General features: G+C 61.6%; 1 protein-coding gene across 1 annotated transcript in view; it reads left to right on the top strand.

Moving 5' to 3' along the window:
* Nfatc1 (nuclear factor of activated T cells 1) overlaps positions 1 to 21,124 on the top strand; it is a 97,839-nt gene that overhangs the window by 53,509 nt on the left and 23,206 nt on the right. Inside the window, exons 10-11 of the mRNA XM_077105592.1 lie at positions 2,591 to 2,723; positions 14,941 to 15,624. Of these exons, the coding sequence (XP_076961707.1) occupies positions 2,591 to 2,723; positions 14,941 to 15,624 (817 nt within the window). The remainder of the gene's footprint in view (positions 1 to 2,590; positions 2,724 to 14,940; positions 15,625 to 21,124) is intronic.

Raw genomic sequence — 21,124 nt, 5'->3', positions numbered from 1 at the left:
AGACAGGCCAGTGAAGATGCACGTGCCACAGCTGTGGTCAGTGCGTGGTGTGGTCTGTGGCTGATGTCACCAGTCCATTTCCAACCTGCGGCAACACGTGTCATCTGCCCACACCCCCCTCTTCACTGTGGGCCGCGTGCACAAGGCAGTTGCCCGTGAGCGGTTACTGCTTCTCCGAGGTGCGTCTTGGGGCTGGCTTTGGTCTGCAGTTGAGGCCACCCTCCAGCTTGATGCTGGTGTGGCACCCCCAGCCCTCTGCCTTCAACCTGCACCTCTTCCTGTAAAGTGGGCATCAGGGAGGTCTGGTCTTAGCTGGCGTGTAGACCACTGATGTTGAAAATGAGTTTTCACGCAGTTCATCAGCACCTGCCAGTGAACAGTGTGTTCTGCTGAGTCCTAGGGGAATTTGAAACACATCAGGCCCAGCAAGCAGAATTGGAAGATGTCCAAAGGCCTCCCAAGCTCTATAGCTCACTGCCCTGGCGCTGCAGTGCCTGATGGCTTTTCCATGCCAGGGGGCCGGGTGGGCTTTGCCTGCCTCCCTAGTGTGTAAATGGACATCAGATTATTCAGAAATGTCATTAGGTGAAGGGCTTTGTCCTCGTGGGCTGTCTCTGGACACTGGACAGCTGATGTCACTGAACAGGGACACTTGGGTGGTGTGCCTGGCAGACCTCGTCCTGGCGAGGTGCCCTGGCTGCCCATGTGTGTGGGCCCAGCTTACAGGTCACTGTGTCAGAATGATGGTCTCCACTGCAAGTCATGAACCCCTTCCTGGTGCTGATCACCCCCGGGAACCTTTCCTGGGTTGCAAAGGGAAGGTCCTCCTTGGCACAGGGTGGAGCCTGGTCCTGGGGATGCAGGCGCCCTTTGGAGCCAGTGTCCACTCATGGGCCACCTGAGGAGCTCCTGAGGAGGAGCCAAGGGGGCAGGCTGCGCACACCTGTGTGTGCTGTGTACCCAGCTCGAGCTGGTTCCTGTGCACTGCTGAGCACCACTCTCAACAGAGCCCGCCTTTCCAGAGCAGACCACTAGGGGTGCTGTGCCGTTTCCGTCATTGTTGAGGGCCTGTCTGTCGAGGGGTGAGCTGCAGCTGTGCCACCCAGGACGGCCCAGCCCTGCCTCCTGCCCGCTGTGGCCTGTGTAGGGAGTTTCCTTCTTGTCTCTTCTGGTCGTTCTTGTCCTCTGAGGGTGTGCTCCTCCCACCGTGGACAGGCGGCCACTGCGGCTGAGCACCAGCTGTGTGCAGCCTCTCTTCCCCAAGCCCTCCTTGTACAAACTGGGTGCTGGGACCGAGAGCAGCACCTCCTCCACCAGGAGGCCCGACCAGGAGGCCCGGGCCCAAGCACATGCCCCGGCTCCACCCTCTGCCTCTTCAGGTGGCTCTGTCTCTCCCAGGTGGTCCTCGATGAGGGGACAGAGTGCCCAGGCAGAGCAGAACCACACACCTCTTGCTTCCCCCAAATGGATGAAGTTCATAAAGCAACCGCCACAGTCCGCTTGGAGCCAGTGTGGGCCCGGGGCTGAGGCCAGGCGGGGACATCCTGCCGTCAGAGAGTCCAAGCCGGCATGGTGCTTGAGTTGCTCCTCTGTAACAGGAGGGCTGGACCAGCAGCCCGTCCTGACGTTCACGACTTATTAACACGACTCAATCAACCTTGTGACAACTGATTTCCTACAATTACTTTCACACGAGAAGTGATGCAGTGGGCTTCCTTGACCTGTCCCCTTAACCTAGACCACATGATGAGACACAGAACGAGGCCTGGCGTGGCCCTGCAGACCCGGCCTCCTGGGCACCTGGAGCTTCTGCAGCCCCCTCAGGCTGGGACTGGGCCGGCTGCTCGCCCCACCCAGTGCCCCACCCAGAGCCCACCCAGAGCCCACCCACGGCCGCTTCCCAGACCTGCCCTTGGAGGAGCTCCATTTCTGTGAAAAGGTTGTGGATGTTTATTTAAGAACAAAAAACTAAAGCCCAGATCACCAAACTGCCCTGTGCTCCGACCTGTCCCTGGGCTGCATGCCACTCTGTGCCCTTTAGCTTGGGCGAGCTGTCCCCAAGATGGCGGCCCCAGCCAGCAGCCCCTTCCCTGCTTCACTTGTCACATGGCAGGGGCTGTACCACAGGAGGAAAGGTGACTCCCGCCAGTTGACAGATGGTGGCGATCTCGTCTGAAGGCCACTGACCCTGAGTGTGAGGGCCAGCACAGCCGGAGGGTCTGCTGAAGCCCCCTCGCCACCCAGCAGCAGCCTCTGTCCTTGGCAGGTGCTCACCACACACCCTGCGGGTCTCACTCTTGGGCTAGGGGCCCAGTTCCACCAGGATCACCCAGGTTCTAGACCTCCAGGAAGTCAGCCTCCTCTGGTGAGCGAGGTCAGCCTCCTCCGGTTTGCTCTAACACACAGGCCGTGTGTGCAGAGGCCGCCGCGACTGAGGCTCTCTGGGCAGAGGGGTGGTTGTCTGCCAGAAACCGTTTGTAGGACTCGAGCTGGAGTCTCAGTCGGCCCAGGAGCCGCAGGGCGGTTTGGGGCGATGCCTCTCTACGTGAGGGTCTGATGATCTGCTTCCTCTTTGCCATGTTCTCGCTAGAACTCGCTGGTGGTGGAGATTCCACCTTTCCGCAACCAGAGAATAAGCAGCCCCGTCCAAGTCAGTTTCTACGTCTGCAACGGGAAGAGGAAGCGAAGCCAGTACCAGCACTTCACCTATCTTCCTGCCCACGGTAACGCTGCCTTTCTGACCTTAAGTGCCGAGCATGAGCAGAGGGGGTGCTTTTTCTAAAAGACGCTGTGAGAGGATGTTGCTGTGGAGACGTGGGCTGTGTGGACATGGTCGGCCATGTGTGTCTGTTAGCAGGACAAGTCACTGTCCCTGCAGAAGCCAGGAGAGCTGGCGCATTCTGGGATACTGCTGCTCATTTTGCATACCTCTTGGAACACACAACGGGAAGGCAGGGCTCTTTGGCACTCAGAGGCTGAGCTGGTCTTGGGGATGCACATCCTCAGATCCATAGGGGGGGACAGCAGAGAGGTGCAGCCACTTGGCAGGGAGCTTCAGAAACAAACCCTCTGCTCCACACAAGGCCAGCATGCGAGGCAGCTGCAGGGAGCTAAGCGGTCCTGTGCTCCAGTTGGTGCCTCTGCCCAGTCTGACTGTCCCTTCATGCACGTGGGGACTGCTCCTTTCCTCCCCAAATCAGCTTCTCTTCTCGACATCTTAGGGTGCTATCTTAGCAAAAAAAAAAAAAAACTAAAAACAAACCACTGTTTGTCACCTCACTCCCTAAACTAGTAGACAAGAAAGGAGTGACCCACGGTAGCCTGGGACTTCCTGTGTGGCCCAAGTCACTGCTCGGGCTGCCTGGGTGAGCACAAACCCATCCTCAGGTGTACCGTATTTTGGGGTAAACTCAGCTACGTCAAACATCTTTTCATATTGTTGCTTTTTAAAAGAAAAGCCTTGGAGATTCGTATGATTTCAGAGGGAGTTGTATGCTAGAAACTATCTGCAAATGCAGCCACATTGTGATCTTAGTAAGATCCAGATTACTTTGAAGGTTTCAGTTCCCTCTAAATGTGAGAGGCCCAGAATGTCCCAGTTGGTACTAATCTGGTGGCATTCACATGCCAGTCCCAGAAGTGCCGCTTGGGCTTGGTGACGTGTGGTTGCGTGTTCAGGCAGGAGCACGGTGCTGCAGGTCTGTGCTGACCTCCACCTTGGCGGCGGCTCCTCCGCCCCACTTCACACATCTGGGCAACGCATGATAGAGCATGCAACAGAAAGCAGTCTTTCTGTGAAAGTGTAGTGATTGTGTCCTAATTAAACTTCAGGCATGGTTGACCAAAAACTGAATATTTTAAGGAAAATATGGGCCTCACCAGGAGAATAGACAACAGTGGCAGCGTAGAACAAGCTTGCCTGTTCCCCTCCTGCTGCGGGTGCTGCAGGAGCTGTTGGAGCAGAGAGGCCCTCCTGCAGCACAGGCCCGGGGCACAGTGCGAGCCCCCACGGAGGCCCGGGAGCTCCACAGCCGAACCTCACAGCGTGGGCTGCCCCAGCTCAGCCGGCCAAGGCCCCACCCATGTGCCCCTGCTCCGCCTCTCACGCTCCACGCCGACATCCCACAGGCCTCCTGCCGTGGCCTGCCCTGCCCACGGCCTGTCCCCAGGCCCCTCTTCAGCATCCTCCGCCCTACTCTCCTGGACATTTGCCTCCCATACTGTGGAGCCCCCAGGTAGCCTGTGGCCCCAGCCTGGTCTCAGGGGCTCTGTCATGTTCCCGCACCGTCAGACTCAGCCACTTTAGAGAGCCTCGGTCCCCAGCAGCGCCCAGTGCCTGGCGTGGCTGGCTGTCACTGTGCTTCTTGAACTAATAAACTAGCAGATGGAGAACTGGAGCCCCTGTGTCCAGCGTCCTGTCTACCGTCTCAGGCCTCCAGCCACTGTGGGGCTGAGCGGGGGCCTTGGAGGGTGGCCTTGCCCTGGCACTGGTGCTGGGGTCCCAGCCGGGTGTTAGGCTAGGGCTGCTCGTGCTCTGCCACACTGGCAGCTGCAAACTCGAGGCTCATCCTGCGCAGGAGGAGGCTCTGCCGCAGGCAGTCGAGGCTTTAACTTGGAGGTGCCCACTGACCCGGAGGCGCTTGGTCCTGACCCTCTGCTGCTGATGCTGTCTGGTCCCCACGGGCCTCACGTCCACTGCTCTCCTAGTCTCTGCTAACAGGCAGTTCTTCCTACAGCCACAGAGCGTGCTGTGGAGGGGTGTGAGACACGGACACAAGTCCCTTCACACCCCGTGAGGTTTGTCCCCACGCAGTGTGTGGACAAACATGGAGTGCATCTCCAGTTTCCCTTTGAGGTCAGGACACGTGCGTGTGCCCTCCGGGCTGCGTCAGACACCGCCTGTCTCCCCCACTCTCCATGAGCCCTGATGGACAGCTGTGTCCCTGTGGAGAGGGTGGTAGAGTGAGCTGTGTCCTTTGGGGAGGACGGGGCAGCCGTGGCCACCAGCTTCTGCTCGATTCGAGCCGACGTCTTCTCTGCAGCAGAGGAAAGCCCAGCAGCTCTTCACCCGCCTGCACAGCTGCTGGCCTTGCCGGTCTCTTGACTTGAGCCGCTGCCATCTGCGGTGGGCCCGGAAGGACAGCCGGCCCCTCGCCCTCTGTGGGGCCAGCGTGTAGCGGGGGGGTTCCACCCAATGTGAGACGCCAGGAGGGGAATGTGCCCAGCTGGCTGGAGTCCCTGCCCTCAGCCCCAGGCCTCCCTGAGATGGCCATTGAGCGCAGGTGGCAAAACACGGGCGCAGCCGGAGAGGGCTGCGAGCTCGCGTGGGCACGAAGCGGCTTCCCAGGTCCTCCAACGTCACTGCTTCTGTGTGGCTGAAAGGAAAGTGCGCTCCTTCTGTCCAGTTGTGATTGCCAGGACGACCCACAGGATGGACGGGCAGGAGTGGCCATGGGTCTGTGCTGCTGTTCCAACTCGCCAGTCGGAAGCAGAGAGGACACCAGACCTGCAATCTCAAGGCAGAGGGACATCTCTGGTGGCTCCCACATGGGCACCCACATGGCCCTGGCTCCCGCTGGAGTGCCCTGCCCATGGTCCAGGGGCAGAGTACTTGTTTAAAATGAGAAATAAATAGCAGCATCTTGGATCTTTGAGACTGTTCCTCCCACCTGAAAGCGTGGTACTTGTTTGCCGGAAAGTGCCGCAAGGGACAGCCCCTCCACCTGGGCTCCCACGTGCAGCCAGGCGCCCACCTCAGCCCCAGAGCGCCTGCCCCTGGGCCCTGCCCTCTGCCTCTGTCAGGGGCCTCTGTGTGGCCAGAACTCCAGGAAACAGGCAGCCCTTCACAGGGCCACCTGGCGACTGGGCACGCCTGTGACTGTGGGGCAGAGAGACGCCAGGACAGAAGAGCCAGTCGGTGCAGCCGCCAGGGGAGAAGGCTCTGGACCTCAGGCTCCTCCCCACCCAGGTTCCCGCCCTCCCTGTGGGGGGTGGACCTGAGCGCACTGGAGAATTGAGCCCCATTCCTGACCTTCATGGTCACTGACAAGCCTCTGGTCATGCAAGGGGACCTCAGGCCAGAGTTGGCTCTGCCTGGGGGGAGAAGAGATCCATTTCCTGGGTTTCTTATCTGCCTTATTCAATCAGAAATGACAGTGCCGGGGGTGTCGGCAGGGTGGCTGGGGTGGGCTACGCAGCCAGGTTCTACAGCCTTTCTGCTCCCCCAGTGAGGGCCACTGGGGCCTCGAGCTGTCACGTACACCCGCTGCTGCCCACCAGCTGCCCAGCGCCAGTTCCGGGGCTCGTGCTTGCCAGGGCCACCCAGACGGCAGTTGGCCGAGTCAGGGGGCTGGCTGAGCCCACCTGCTTCATGGGGGTGATGAAGACCGGGCTGGGGGGCTCAGCCTGTGACGTGCTGGGCCCTGGCCACTGTGGAGAGGGATCGGGTGTGGGCAAAGCTGGCAGGGCAGTGCCTAGCAGGCAGACGTCCACCACACACCCTCTCAGCCCCACGTCCCTTCAGAGCCGTCTGGTCTCACCTTTCCACTGCGCTTTCCCCTGTGTCTCCCAAGTCCACTGCAAGTGAGTCCGACCCAGACGAGTCCTCCGCATGAAATCAGGGTAGACGCTTGTGACTTCCAATACTCGTTCAGCTCCCCTGGGAGGAAGGGAGACCTTCACTGCCCCGTGGCCGCCTCTCAGTCTGTGCACTGCCAGGCACCTTGGACCCTTGGTGCCAGACACAGCCCCTGGCTTCTCGCCCTGACCTGGGCCTGGAGTGAGTGACCTCCATCCTGGACGGTGGCTTGCCTGCAGATACTCCAACATCCACACAAATGCCTTCCTGGCATCAGAAGCTTTCACAGCTGGGCAGCCACTGGGCACTAGTTGGGTCATGCATGTGGGGATCAAGCCAGGCCCTCCCCAGACCTGCTGGACTGGGCCTCCAGACCCTTGTTACCCAGCCTCTTCTCTGAGACAAAGCCATGTGCTCTGTGACTCCCAGGTGACAGCTGCCTCTTTGCTCAACAGTCAGCCCCATGGCCTCCAGGCCTGGAGCCCACTTGTCAAGCTTTGGAGACAGACCATCTGTCCAGAACGTCAGGGCCTTTCTGTGCTGACCTGGCTGCTCCCAGGACTCCTCGGGGCAGAGGCTCCCCAGGCAGCCCTGGGATGCCCTCCCATCCGCCTAGTGCCAGTGCCGCAGATGAAAGTGCAGGCACCAGAACCCGTGGCCATTCTTGTGTCAGCATGGCCACTCCTCTGTGAGGGACCCAGAGGTTGTAGAGGACATGTCATCGGGCCCGGCTGGAAGCTGGGGCCTCCCTTCATTGATAAGTGACACGGGCCCTCTGCCCACAATCCCCGTCTCCTGGGCAGTGTGTGACCACGTGCCCAGGAGTGTTGATCCTGGGAACCCAGGTGTCCCAGCATTGTCCTCTGAAAGCGGAAAACCGTCCCCAGGAGGCATCCCCAAGGGCAGCTGCCCCCAGCTCCAGGCCCTGTGGGTGATGGTGCCCTCGACTCCCAAAGGCCTTGGGGTCAGCCGTGTGCTCTGGGGCCACCACGCTCAGCAGTGGGCTGGTCCTGCGGACACTCCGGAACATTCTTGCTGAGCCAGCTCAGCCCTTGGAAGCTGAGCCTCCATGGCCTGCGCAGCCTGCCCAGCAGCACGCAGTGACGGTGACTGCTCGCACACCCGCTGGCACCTTGCATTCTAGACCGGGAGATGCCTGAGGGCGGAGAACTGCCCCCGGAGAGCTGAGGACCCGGGGGAGGGAGCTGGCAGGAGCCCTGGCAGAGCCGGCCCCGAGTGAAGGGTGGGGATGCGGACCACCAAATGCCAGCAGGGTGAGCCAGTGCCAGCCAGACTCCCGAGCAGGGTGGGCTCCCAGGGAGGGAGGGTGGGCAGGGGTCTCCACCTGCCACCCCACGCCCAGACGGCAGCCTGCCTCCCAGACAGGTCCCAGGTGGCCAGCAGAGCCAGGCCGCCTGCCGATCCTTGTCCTCGGCCCCGTCTCAGGCTCTGGGCCCACGCTGCCTGGAAGCCAGCCCCTGGGAGGGCGCGTCACGTCCGGGAGCAGGGTGCAGCTCTCCAATTCCTGGGCGAGGCCGAGCCTGTGTATTTTGGCTGGTGTGGTCTGCTCCGACCATCCTCTGCCGTGGGTCTAACTAGGAATTGTCAGATCGCTGTTTGATTGGCAGCAGCTCTTCCACACCTGTGGCCATGGGCTGGCACCCACACACCACAAAACCTGCCCCTCATTCTGGGCCTGGGCTGGGCCTGGCTCCCTCACCTCGACTGACACTTGGTGATGTGGCGAATCTCTGAGCCCTCTCTGCTGCTAGGCCTGGGCAGGATCGGGCAGACCAGGGAGTTCAGCCATAGGCTTGTGTGTGCACAGCTGGGACATGAACCTCCCCATGACCCCAGAGCTGGACCTTCCTCCACACCCTGGGAGCCGCCTCCGCGGGGAAGAGCAGTCATGTTCCCCGCGGAGGAGAGACGAACTGGGCACCGCGGAACCCAGGCCCTGTGCAGCAGCCTGCCTGGGAGCGCCGACACCTGGGCTGCAGATGGAACCCGGACCCGGGAGTGTGACCTTGTGTGTCAGTCACTGTTTATGTCTTGCAGCCAAGCGGAGCAGTCTGCTCTTGTCTTCCGGGGCTTGGCCTTTGAATGGCCCTGTTGGTTCTGTACCACAGAACGTCTGTGGTGGGAAAACCCAGCTGAGACACTCATGGTCACTTGAAATGTGGGCGTACAGCAAGGGGACTAAGGGGGACTCGAGGGGACAGTGCCTTCCTGTGCACAGCACACACAGGCAGGCTTCGGCCACCTTGTCACTCATTCCAAGCCTGGGGCTTAAACAGGGCTTGTGACACTCAGCCCTGGAGCCATGGGGTCCTAGACAGGATGCCACTGCGCCCTCGCGGGCAGATTCCTGAGGACAGCAGTGTGTCCTCTCTGTGCTGCTAGATGGGAGACAAGGGCCACCTGCAGGACAGCCATCGGCACTCCTCCAACGAACAGCCCTGTCTCTAATACAGTCTCTGTGGGGTGGGCTTTAATGCCCATGGGAAGCCCCCTCTAGCTCCCAGGGTCCTGCGTTTGTCCGCCTTCTCCGGGGGTCTGGGAGTGGGTGCTGATGCCAACCAGTCTCTAGGGGAGAGGCCCGTTCCTCTTCACTCCCACTGCCTTGGCAGGTCTGGGAAACTGAGGGCGGGACGGAAGGAGCCAAGAGGTGGCCTGGTGGTGCCCGGGGGACTTGGGTCCTGGCTCTGCAGGCAGCCCCACACAGCACCATGCGTGCTTTGGCATAGCTGGCCCGAGGGCAGGCTGGTGAGAGCGCTGTCCCCCTTGGCATCTGCAGGGCGGCCTCTCTGCATCCGGGCCGTCTGCAGGGGTCAGATGCCGGGCCTCCCGGGTGGGTGGTAAGGAGGTGGAATTGTCCACGAAGTCTTGCTCACTAGAGAGTTCAGCCTCTCACATTTATTTAGAGACAGCTTAATTTTCCAAATAAAGCACTCGGATTTGCTAGGTGCTGGCACTCGGTGGAGCCAACCCCAAACTGGCATTTCCAAGGGCAAGGTGGGTTTGCCTGCCCAGAGCCCCCAGTGTGTCCTGGGGGGCCGAGGGGCAAAGCCCTCTGCAGCGGGAACAAGGGATCGTACAGCTCCGTGCACACAGAGGGAGGCTGTGCACCATCAGGACATGAGGGGACAGCAGGAAAGGGGCCCAAAGTCACGTGCACAACCCTGCAGGAGGCCCAGCCCCAAGCCCCTGCCCTGGGGAGGAGCTCAGGGAAGACAGCCTGGAGTTCAGGTGGCACCTGGACTTCCCCTGGGAGGTCACCCACCCTTGCCAGTGGCCCGCTGCAGGGGCCCTGGCCACTGACCCTTTCATAGACAGGACTCTTGGGGTTCAAAGCCAAACTGGGAGTCTGAGCCTTCATTTCTGCTCCTGGGTCCCCTTAGGGGTCCCCCAGCCCCCCATTTTGTCACCTATTAAAATGGGTGTTTGTGGACCGTCACCCCCACCCCAGGCCAGGCAGGAGAAGACCTGGGCTGGGCTGGGCAGGACTAGCTGCTTCCAGGGTACTTTCTGGGTGACGGCAGGAGGGCCTATGGCCAAGCGGGCAGGCAGGAGCTCTGTCCACCCCAGGCCCAGCCCGGCCAGCAGGAACACGTTCGCACTTGCTCCAGGTGGGTACGGCAGGGCTCCGTCTGAGAGCCCCAAGGACCCAGCAGGGCAGCCAAGGGAGACCACATAGGGATGCTGCTGGGCTTGGGAACACAGCTGCTCTGGGCCAGCCCCGGCTCGCCTGGCCCGAGGGCCCAGCCACGGACAACAGGACTAGGAGGTGGACTCACCGGGGGCACCCTGCCCACAGGCTCAGGAATGTTTCAGAATGCCCTTTGGCCCATGGGGCTGCCAGGCGCCAGGAAGGGCACCTCTCGTGACACGGTCACCTGCCACTGAAGCCACCCCAGGCTAGGGTGGGAGGGACCCGGACTGCAGCTCTGAGCTTCCCTGGGAGAGCCCTGTAGCTGCAGAACACTGGCCAGAGGCAGGACTGGAGTGCCACACGAGAGCCATGACAGGCAGGCTGGGGACCCAAGCTGAGAGATTCCTCGCACAGTGCTCAGCTCTGCCGATGGCACTTGGCTGTGTGGAGTGCCAGGGCTCTGTGGCCGCAGACACCAAGAGCCTGGCTTCTCCGTGAGCACGCCTAGTGAGCAATGGCCACTTGGGGACCCGCATCCCTCTTTCACGCCTCCACTCTCTGTGACGAATGCAGGTCACAAACTCGCCACCAGGCAATGTGGTATTTCTCGGGATGGCTGGCCTCGCCTGCTGAGTCAGGCCACACTGGATCCCAGGACCACAACCCCACAGCCCAGTGGGCCGGAGCCTGCAGGAGCACTGGTCAGTGAGGCTACTCCCTCCACGTGGATCAGCAGAGGACGGGCAGGACCAGACTCCGGGGCTTCCGCGCAAGACATGTTCTTTCCAGTGGGAAACAGGAGGCCCTTCCTATGTGGCTCTGGCTTTCTCAGAAGCCACACGTGGACAGCAGCACCTTGCAAGGACACTTAGCCTGCGGGCCTCTTCAGTTCTGCTGGGAAGACCTGACCTCGTGGCTCGTTGGCAGGGAGTCAGGCTGTCCACCCAAGCCGCCTCCCCGGGTGCAAGGGACTGATGGCCCTCCTCCGGCACCACCCCACTGCTTCCCTTGGGAACGTGGGACCTCAGAGGGTAGTCTGGAGGAGACGCCGGTAGCAGCCCAAAGAGCAAAGGCCCAGGCACCGCACCTTCCGAGACGAGGCCCCCCTGTAGGCATTGCCCTAGATGCCAGGAAACTGCTCCAGCTGCAGTGCCCAGTGGCACCACTACGGCAGCCAGGCTGAGAGAGGTGGAGGGCACGTGGTTCCCAGCCAGGGCGGGGCCTCACCAGCGACCGGGGGCAGGCATGCTGGGCCCGCGGGCAGCCCGTCTGGTGCACCCACTCAAAGCTCGGCTGGAAGGCACCTCTCGTGACATGGTTCCAAGCCTCTGCCCCGTCTCTCCTCAGCGTGAGGGCACGGCCACAGCCCCCAGAGGGCAGCAGGGACCACTGGGTAACTGCAGGGCTTGATGGGGGAGCCTGTGGCTTCCAGCCCTGTGCTTAGGAGGGAGGAAGGCGAGATAGGCCCAGCCCAAGACCTCCTTCCCTGTCCACTCTGCAGCCTCAGCCAGAGGCCTGGAGTCCCTGCACCACCGCCGGGTGCCCAGACGGCCCAATCACCACGAGGCTTCTCTAGCAAGGACCCAGGCAGTTGGAGAGAGGCAGTAGTTGGCGCCCGGCCGCAGGCCTCCTAAACAGGCATGGACAACAGCTCGAAGGGCCTGGGGGCGGCACCCCACCTACTCCCCGCCTGGCCTCTCTGGCCTCTGGTGGCTGGCCCAGGTCCAGCCTCTGCTTGCTGTCACTGTCCCTGTGTGGCAGATAAATTACGTCTGCCAGCTTTTATGGGGCAGCTGTGTTGGGGCTCCACCATCGGGTCCTCCAGGGCGGTCGGCAGGCTTTCCCAGGCAAGGAGGGCTGGCGGCGCCTGGCTCAGAGCACAGTGCAGCGGAGAGGACCCAGAAGGGCACTAATGCGGCCTTCCAGACACACCATTTTCGGATCCTGAGCTCTGGGAGTCGCCAGTATAGAATTGGACCTTGGCCGTGGACGCTGGCCTTTCACAGGGCGTCTTAAACTACTGGGCTGCCTGTTCATCTGGCCTTTCACGTGACAGCATGCCCTTCCAGGCCAGCGCCTGTTCTCAGAGCTGGCTGGGCCGCACTCTGCCGCCCAGGCGCCTCTCTGGGTCTGACCTCTTCCCACCGCAGGCCAGGGCTGGATCCACAGCCTCTTTAACCAGCTGAGGCGATCCTGGCGGGGCAGTTCCTGAGAGGCAGCCTCCCCGCGGAACCGTGGGGAGGGATGTGGGCTCTGAGATGAGGCTGCGCCCAGTGTGTCCACCTGCCTCGCTTGGGCCTTGGGGTTCCAGACTGCTAGGACCCTCGCAGCTCCTCACGCCACTGCTGGGATCACAAGTGTGACTTCCCAGTGCCCAGTGCTGCTCTCCCAAGCACAAGGACGTGTCCTCCAGGGCAGGTGCCCACAGGCCCTCCCTCACACACAGCAGTCCTGGGACCTGCACAGGAGCAGGCCTGGGGAGAGGGCGCGTGGCAGTGGCCTCAGACCCTCCCAGGAAGGTCTGCAGGGAAAGCTCCTGACCCGCGGTGTCACACAGGACCCACACCCAGTGCCTCCCTCAGCTGTGGCTCTAGGAGCAGCCAGTGTCCGCCGTCGGGGAGCAGCTGATGGGATCCCTGAGGAGGGTCCGTCCACCTCCCACCCTGGGGAGCCACGGAGCATCTCCCCACCAGCACACGGGAGCAGGCTGCCACCCGTCCGGCCTCGGGCCGAGACTGAGAGTGCTCCTTCCAGTGCGGCCAGGCCTGCTCCCCAGCCCAGGCACACCAGGCCTTGCTGTCCAGCGCCATCTCAGCGGTCAGCTCGGGACTCCAGGTCACTGCCACAGAACAGCCTCGTCATAGGCGGCGTGGGCCCTGCAGGGAGGCACCAACAGCCCCCTGACTCCGGGGGCATGGCTATGGGCTGCTCCTGCTGTCGTCCTGTGACTGACCCACTGCTCTGCATACGGCCGGTCACCCTGTCACAGTGCGGCTGGTGGCAGCTCTCTGAGGGACTCCAGTGTGGTGCCAGCTGTCTTCCAGGGCCTCGTGGGCGATGTCCTTAGGAAAGGAAAGAGAACCCCTGGTGCCGGGGGCACAGGCAGCGGGCTGCCTGGGGCAGGTGAGCCACGTCGTCTCCTGGAAGGTCGTGGTACACTGGGGTGTCCACTTGCCAATGGACAAGTCCGGCACTCCCTGCCCTCTCAAAGGCTGCCCTCAGCGCACTCCCAGCTTAGGCCCAGGAGCACCCTGGGCGCAGGTCTGGAATCCCTGGGCTCGGGTGGAGAGCGGAGGCCCTGAGGGACATCTGCAGCCTCAGTGGAGCGAGGCCTGCCATGCGGGAGGACAGCACCAGGGCTGCAGCCGGGTCCAGGAAGGCCGAGGAGGTCGCCCCCCTGCTGCTTTGCCCTCTGCCGTCGGCCCTGCCTGAGTCCAGGGCCGCAGAGCCCACACCTGCCCCTCAGAACACAAGAGGGTGCTTTAAGGATCTGAAGCACTGGGGCTGGGGGCTCAGGGTAGCACCCTGGCCTGGCACGCGTGAGGCACAGGGTTCGAGTCTCAGCACCACATTAAAATAAATAAAGGTCTATCGACCACTAAAAAATAAAAATATTTTAAAAAAGACCTGAAGGAATGAGGATGGGCAGGAGGAAGCTAGCCACCACCTCCAGGGCTGGAGGCAGAGCCACGGCACCCGGGAGCCACGTGCAGAGCCACGGGGCCTGTGGCAGGGCCACCCTCAGCAAGATGCTCCTGCCAGGAAGTCCGTCTGCGTGGCTCATAGCTGTGGTGCAGACTGCGCGCCACGGTGCAGAGCAGACGCATGTTCTCGCTGGCTCAAAACCGTGTGAAGAGGCGAGAGGTGGCGGGAGCCCCAGGACAGTGCCTCGGGAGCCATGGCCCTCTCACTGAAGCGCACTCCTGCTGGTCACTTGCAGAGTAAGCTGGCCATCTAGAGAGCTCTTCTGAATGGCAGAAGAGGTGAGGCCAGTAGACTGCAGCCGTGACAAGAGTGGGAGGGCAGAGCAGGCCCTGCTGGGTCTGCCAGATGTCTCTTCTCTGCCCACGTGCCACCCGCATCCCACCAGAGGCCACGTCTTTCCTGCACCACAGCCCCTGTGGGCCTAGAGAGCCAGCAGCTCTGGATCTGGGGCAGAGCGGCCTGTCTCCTGCTAGCCAGCCGTCTGCACTTTCCGCGCAGGAGTGGAGACGGGAGGCAGCCTTCCTGCTCACGCCGACTGCATTGTTTTTAAAAGTGACTCATAGCCACTCCTGCAGCAGATGGATGTGGTACCTCCCCACCAGTAACTGCCACGTCCAAGGCCAGGCTCCGGCTCCTTCAGGGGACCTGTATTGGCGTCCATCCGGCAGGGGCAGTGCAGTAGTGCCTCGAGTTAAAGTTTTCACTTTGATTGCTACAAATCCTCTGGCCTTTGGGCCCAAAACTTCTATTGCAGTTTGCAAATGGGTTTTTATAGCACGTTAGAGCTGGGGCAGATTCCAAGGAAAACAGTCCTGATCCTCAGTATTGGAACCAGCTGCGGCTCTCCCAGCCGCTGACTCACTGGGCTCTTTAATTGGGTGGGAGAAGCGGTCGGACCCGGGGCTCAGTCAAGACGCTGTTTGTTTTCACAGTGTCCTGGCCACAGCCCTCCTGGCCGTACCCATCTGCAATCTGTGTTCATCTGACTTCTTCTTCCTCCTCACAGTTCCAGTTATAAAAACAGAGCCCACGGATGACTACGAGCCCACCCTGACCTGTGGAGCAGGGGGCCAGGGGCTAGGTCCCCTCCCACGGCCGTGCTACAGCCAGCAGCTCGCAGTGCCACCCGACCCTGGCTCCTGCCCTGTGGGGGGCTTTGCCCCCTGCGCCCAGAGGAGCACTCTGATGCCCACGCCTCCCAGCGCAAGCCCGAACCTCCATGACCTTTCCTCTGCTGCCTACTCCAAGGGTCTTGCCAGCCCAGGCCACAGCCGCCTTGGACTCCAGCCACTGGCTGCAGAGGACCCCACCCTTCAGGAAGTGCCGAGACCCCTGGCCATGCAGCCCGGCTCGCCTGAGCAGCCCCCTCCCGCCCTGCTGCAGCCGCAGGTGAGTCCACTTCTGAGCAGTAGCTGTCCTCTCGGTCGCCAGCAAGCTCTCTGTCCCAGCAGCCCCTCTTCTCCACCTCCGTCCGCTGCCCACGGGCCACCCTGTTTGCAGCCCTCAGCCCACCCTCCCACCATGGGCCACCAGCAGCACCAACTGCCAAAGGGTCGAAGGAGCGAGGCTCCCACCGCAAGACCACAGTCACTGCCAGAGGTGCGGGAGGACAGTACTCGTAATTTGGCCCCTATTCCTGTAATGGTCAAGCGAGAACCTGAAGAATTGGACCAGTTGTACCTGGACGATGGTAAGTGCCCGCGCAGGTGCAGGTGTGCGCTCCACCCGGTGCCCCGGCCTGAGTTGGTGCAGGAAGGCGGGCTGTGCCACCAGGCAGTCGCAGAGGAGCGCCCTGGGACGGTGTGGCCTGGAGACAGTGGCCTGGGCAGTGCTGGTTGGGGTGACTGCTCCAGTCATCTCAGGGACCCTGCCCCTACCAGGGCCAATTAACTTGGGACCACCAGATTCATGACAAAAACTGAGAAAAGAGCCACCGGCCACACTCAGGAAGTCCCAGCTTGTAAGGCCTCCCCTGGGACCATGTCCACTCAGAACCTCCTGGCTCGGGGGTCTGGGAGGTTCCTTAAAGGACAGTTTTTAAATACCGCCTAGCAGTGCGCCTTCTAGCCAGGGTGCCCACCCAGCTCCGTGATTGCTGTTTTACTCTGGGCAGCCACATGGAAAAAGCTAGATAACATGGTGTCGTGGATGGGCACAGGAGTGAGGTACGGGGACTGATCTGGACGCGGTGTGTCTAGGCTGTCTGCAAAGCAGAACTGATGGCAGAGCTCTCGGGTTCTGACGTCTTTCCGTGTGATGAGGAGATCTCTTGCTCTTCTGTGGACTGCGTTTGGAGGAGTCAGTCTCTTTGGCGTCATAAGGAGTCCGGGCCACATAGTTGCTGTGGCAGCTGGTCTGGTGAGCGGAGCCGGGGACCTGCTTGTTGGTAGGTTCCTGGTGTTTTCTGACCGTGTTGTCCCTGAAGGCATCTGAGCTCTGACTGAGGCATGGTCAGTTTTCCCAGGTGTGGATCGTCTTCTGGATCAGCATGCAAAGCAGGGCCAGGCCCCCTCCTTCCTCCAGCGACTCAGGCAGGGCCCGTGACGGCCAGGATGTGCTCTCTCAGGCCAGGCCAGGGCCTGGCCACCTCCCATGCAGCTCAGAGCTGGCTACAGAATGGCAGAGGCCATTCTGCATGTGCACAGCCCTGTTCGCTCAGGTCTGTGAGCATCCAGGGCCCATGGCAGCCTCTGTGATCTGGTGGGCAAGGCCCTGTGCCAGGGTCTCAAAGGCCTCTGCTGAGAACTCCTGCAAGCTCCTGACTCATGGCCGTGAGGACAGTGCAGGCAAAACATGGGCGCCGGGGTTTCAGCCCTGGTCTGTGGTGTATGTGGTAGTTGTGTCTGTGTGCAGCAGGGCCCTCTCTGCCACCTCCCCTGTCCATGACAGCTGGTTACAGGCATTCCCCCCTGGTCTCTGCTTCCTTTCACGTCTGTGCCTTAGGGCCATGGCTCTGGAGAGTGGACACCGCTGTGCTGGTGTCAGGAAGGTTTCCACTAGTGTGTGCATCGCTCCTTCCCTGTCCCCCTTGGGCCTGTCACGGTGGCGCAGCAGCCTGTCTGCCTAGGTGGGCGGCCTGGCCCAAGTGTGCTTCTGCCTCTGCCCCTCACTGTACACTGCCCAGGCAGCGCTGGTGTCGCCTGCTGAGCTCTGTTGCCGGCAGGGGCAGTGCAGCTGGCCAACCCTGGGCTCCACATCTGGGCAGTGCCCTTTGGCCCAGAGACAGGAAGCGGGCCTTGGCCAGGTTTCCTGCAGTGCTAGAGGTCACAGCTGCCCACGTCAGATGTGGCTGTTGTGAGTGTGAGATGTGGGGCAGGTGAGCTGCGCTGCGCTGGGAGGAGCAGGTGCTCTTTCCGGGAAGTCAGCAGGGCAGGACGCAGCGCTGGGCTGTGCACAGGGAGCGCCGCGCCGGGAGGGGGCCGGGAGCACGGTCGCTTTGGCATGTGTTTTGTTGAGTTTCACCCTAACTCCCGAGAGGACCAGAGGCGTTTCCGACCTCTACCCTGAGGTGCAGCATTGCTGATGCGGACGAAGGAGATAGACGCCCCAGCTCTCTGGGGGGAGAAGGGGCCCCGCCAGGCAGAGGCCTGTCCTGCATTTGGCGTCTTTTCCATTTGATTTGCGGCCACCCAGGGGAGGAACATCGTCAGAGTTGGAAACAACCTTTCCAGTGACTTCAGAGTGGAGAGCAAATCAACCTTCCAGTCCACACAACAGGGGGAGGACAGAGTGGGGAGCAGACACGCTGGGTTATAGGTGGGCGTCTGGCCACGGGTCGAGGGGCTCCTTCTGACAGCCCCAGGTCTGTGCTGGGCATGGCCAGGCTGAGCAGGCCGGGCTGTGCTCCAGGATCCTGAGCGGCTCTCTTCTGGAATTTTCCTCTGCGCGGTCCTCGTCCGAGTACAGACCTAGTCTCCTGCAACCACATAGTCGCCTGTAGGAAGGGACACAGGGACAGCCAGCAAAGGAGCCTCTGGCCAGGAGGGCTGGGCTGGGGACTGAGGAGCACAGGGACCTGAGGGCCTCCCTTCCCGGCCAGGGTGCAGTGAAGGTCCTCGGCACACTCCACCCTCCCCTGGCCACTCCTGATGTCCTGCTCAGCGCTCAGGCCAGCAGGGTGTCTGGCTCCTGTCTCTTGGTGACACTGGGGCCACCAGGCTGGGAGGTGTTGGGAGGAATGTTCCTGGCCTGTGCTGGTTTCAGGTTTTGTCTCTTGGGCATGCCGAGTGAAAAGGCCGTGGTGACAAAGATGGCCGTGGTGGTGCACACCTCCCAGCGGCTCGGGAGGCCGAGGCAGGGGAATTCACGAGTTCAAAGCCAGCCTCAGCAACAGCGAGGCGCTGAGCAACTCAGTGAGACCCTGTCTCTAAATAAAATACAAAATAGGGCCGGGGATGTGGCCCAGTGGCGATGCTCCCTGGTACCAAGAAAAGAAAAGGCCGTGATGAGATGCCATGTCCAGGTCCAGAGGGTCAGTCTGCTCACTGGCCCCAGAGGGCCTGGGTGCCCTGGGACTTGCAGGACACTGCACTGGGCCTGCTTTCCAGTAGCCCCAGGAATAATGGAGGCTCAGAATAAAAAATTGAATCCCACTTTTTTTTAAAGGGTATTCTTAGGTTTCCAGCTCTTTCTAGGCTCAAGTTTTACTGCAAAAGTCCTTGACCCATAAAGACATTCCAGTGACCGTGTCTTTTTTGTTCCAACAATCTGCATGAGATGTGAGCTTCCAGTTTAGACTTCTCAAGCACAGCAGCACCACAAAGGCACATATTAAAACTGTTAGCACCGTGGACCTCACGTGGTTCTGAACGTGATCTGGGTTAGGGTCCGGAGATCAGGCCAGAGCTCTGTAGGAGCTCTCTCCTGGGACTCTCTCCTAAGCTGCCCGTGGTGGAGAGGCCCGTGGTGGCCTTGCTCCTGCTTCAGGGGCAGGCCCTCTGGAGGGCGCTGAGCCTGGGGGGCTCCTCACACCAGCCCCTCCTCATGTGGACGCCCCAAGGTCAGAAGTCCTAGAAGAGCCACAGAGCACTCTCCCCCCACTGTGGACTAAAGTGAGGGTCCCGAGGCACTTCCTCTCTACTGCTGCCCCTTCTCATGCAACTGCCCTGCGGCCTCTGCCACAATCGGGCCTTTCAGTCCTCTCCGGGGCTCTTGGGTGTCCAGGGCGCTACGTGTCATTACGACACCAAGCAGGTAGACCAGGCGGCCCAGCGCGTCTGCTGTCTGGGCTGCTTCTGTCCTCACCCTCCCCTGCTTTCCTGAGCTTAAGCTGCTTGGGGGAGAACACAGAGCTCTCCTCATGGAAAGTTTTACTAACCTGGCAGGGCGCCCGGGCTGAGCTTCCCCATGGCTAACGACCATCGCAAGTCTGTGCAGCAGTGATCAAACACGCCGAGCCGTAAATATCATGGACACAGCTACTGCCTGGTGGGCAGAAGGGTGGACTCAGCCAGGCACATCAGTCATGAGGCTCAGTCCTTCTTGCTGGGAAGTCTGCACGGGGTGGAGGCCGCTGTGGGTGGAGTAGACCAGCAGGCTCACTGGCCCTTCTCAGAGACCCTGAGGAGGCCACCCATCAAGCCCAGGCCTGAAGCAGCTGCCTGCTGCTGAGAGGCGTTCACTGCTGACTCCTGGGCCAGGAGGGATACGAAGGGCAGTTTCAAACCCGTGTGTGTGAGCCACAGAGCCTCAGACGTTGGCAGAGACCCCGAGGTTCTGCTGGGTGTCTGCCACCCTATAGATCCAACCTGTGTTCCACTGTGGCCAGCTGAGGGGCTGCTGCTGGGAAGGGACAGGCCGTGTGTCCTGCTGACTGCCCAGAGCTTGGTCCGGCTCGCATGATAAGGGCTGCTGCTGGGCTCCAGGGCAGCTGCAGGCAGGACCGGGCCCTCTAGGGAAAGCAGACGGAGCAGGCAGGCAACTCAGCTGCCCGCTAAGCAAGTCTCCCTGTAAATAGTGTGTGTCTGGCCACCGTGGACACGTGTGGCTGCCACTGCAGGCTTTCTTTCTGCGAGTGGCTAGCTGTGATGCAGTTCCGCGTCATTTCCTGCAGTTTCCTGGTGCAGCGTCGCTCGACGCTCTGTGGAAGTCCCTCTGCCGTCTGCCCTCTCTGTGGTTGGGAGGGAGGTCAGCAGTATGGCTTCCAGCTGTCACTGACCATTCTCCTGTGCTCCTGGGGAACGGCACTGAGCTAGTCCCTTAAGTGAAGAGGTGGTGACAGCCCTTGCTCTGGGGGAGGGAATGGGGTAGGAAAGACAAAGGAGAAGCGAGGAAGCTCCTGGGGGCGCGGGGGCTGCACCACAGAGGCCTGGGCAGGGTCGCCCCTCGTAGACGGCCCGAGGACGGGGCTGTGGCGTGAGTGCTCGCAGGCCAGTGCTCCTTCTGCCCCCGCAGACCCAGTGCTGACCTTGTGAGAGAGGCCAGACCTTTTCCTCAGCTCTGTGCCCACCGTGGAGCCCCCCTGGCTTTCCTCTCCAAGCTCCCATGGAGGAGCCGGCCAGGGGCACAACGCTATGCTGGTGCCGGAGCACACAGCCGTCAAGCACGAGGTCACATTCAGAGTGTCCAGCTGTTGGTGGCCCTCTCCAGAGCCGGCCAGGCAGGAGGGCCATCACAGCTCTTCCGCAGAGCATCCAGGTTCCGAGGCTCCCTGGGCACTGGGCCTCCTGCTGCCGCTGGGGCGCAGGCCTCGTAAGTGCTCCTCCCAATACGAAAGTGCTTCTTCCCCCGGCTTCTGGGGAGCCAGGGCCCACCGACTCAGAGGTGTGAAGGACAGGGTGACTGGAAGAGAGGCCATGGTTTCCATCAGCTAAAGCGGCCTGGCCGATGCCACAGGACATGGGGCTGCCATGACAGAAAGCTGTGAGGCTGTGACGGGCGCCACGGCTCAGGGCCCCTGACCTCACAGCTGCGGGTCCCCCTCGCACAGCCCTTGCAGGCAGAGCTGCCAGTGCCAACCTCACCGTGCAGAGAAGGAAGCCTCGGCTGAGACAGGAACGTCACTGCACTGCTCAGAGCTGTGGTCAGGAGGGTGACGGGAACATCGCCCAGATGCCTGCACCGACCTTGGCTCCGAGGTGGACGTGCCCCACTGCAGGCCCCTGCTCGTCCAGCTCTCCAGGGGGATTGGCCTCGGGGGCCACAGAAAGGCAGTGTTTTTCCTCATCAAGGACTATCTGTTCGTCAACAGG

This window comes from Callospermophilus lateralis, chromosome 17 (genome assembly GCF_048772815.1).
Source record: "Callospermophilus lateralis isolate mCalLat2 chromosome 17, mCalLat2.hap1, whole genome shotgun sequence".
NCBI lineage: Eukaryota > Metazoa > Chordata > Mammalia > Rodentia > Sciuridae > Callospermophilus > Callospermophilus lateralis.
This window is presented reverse-complemented; position numbering and strand designations above follow the sequence as displayed.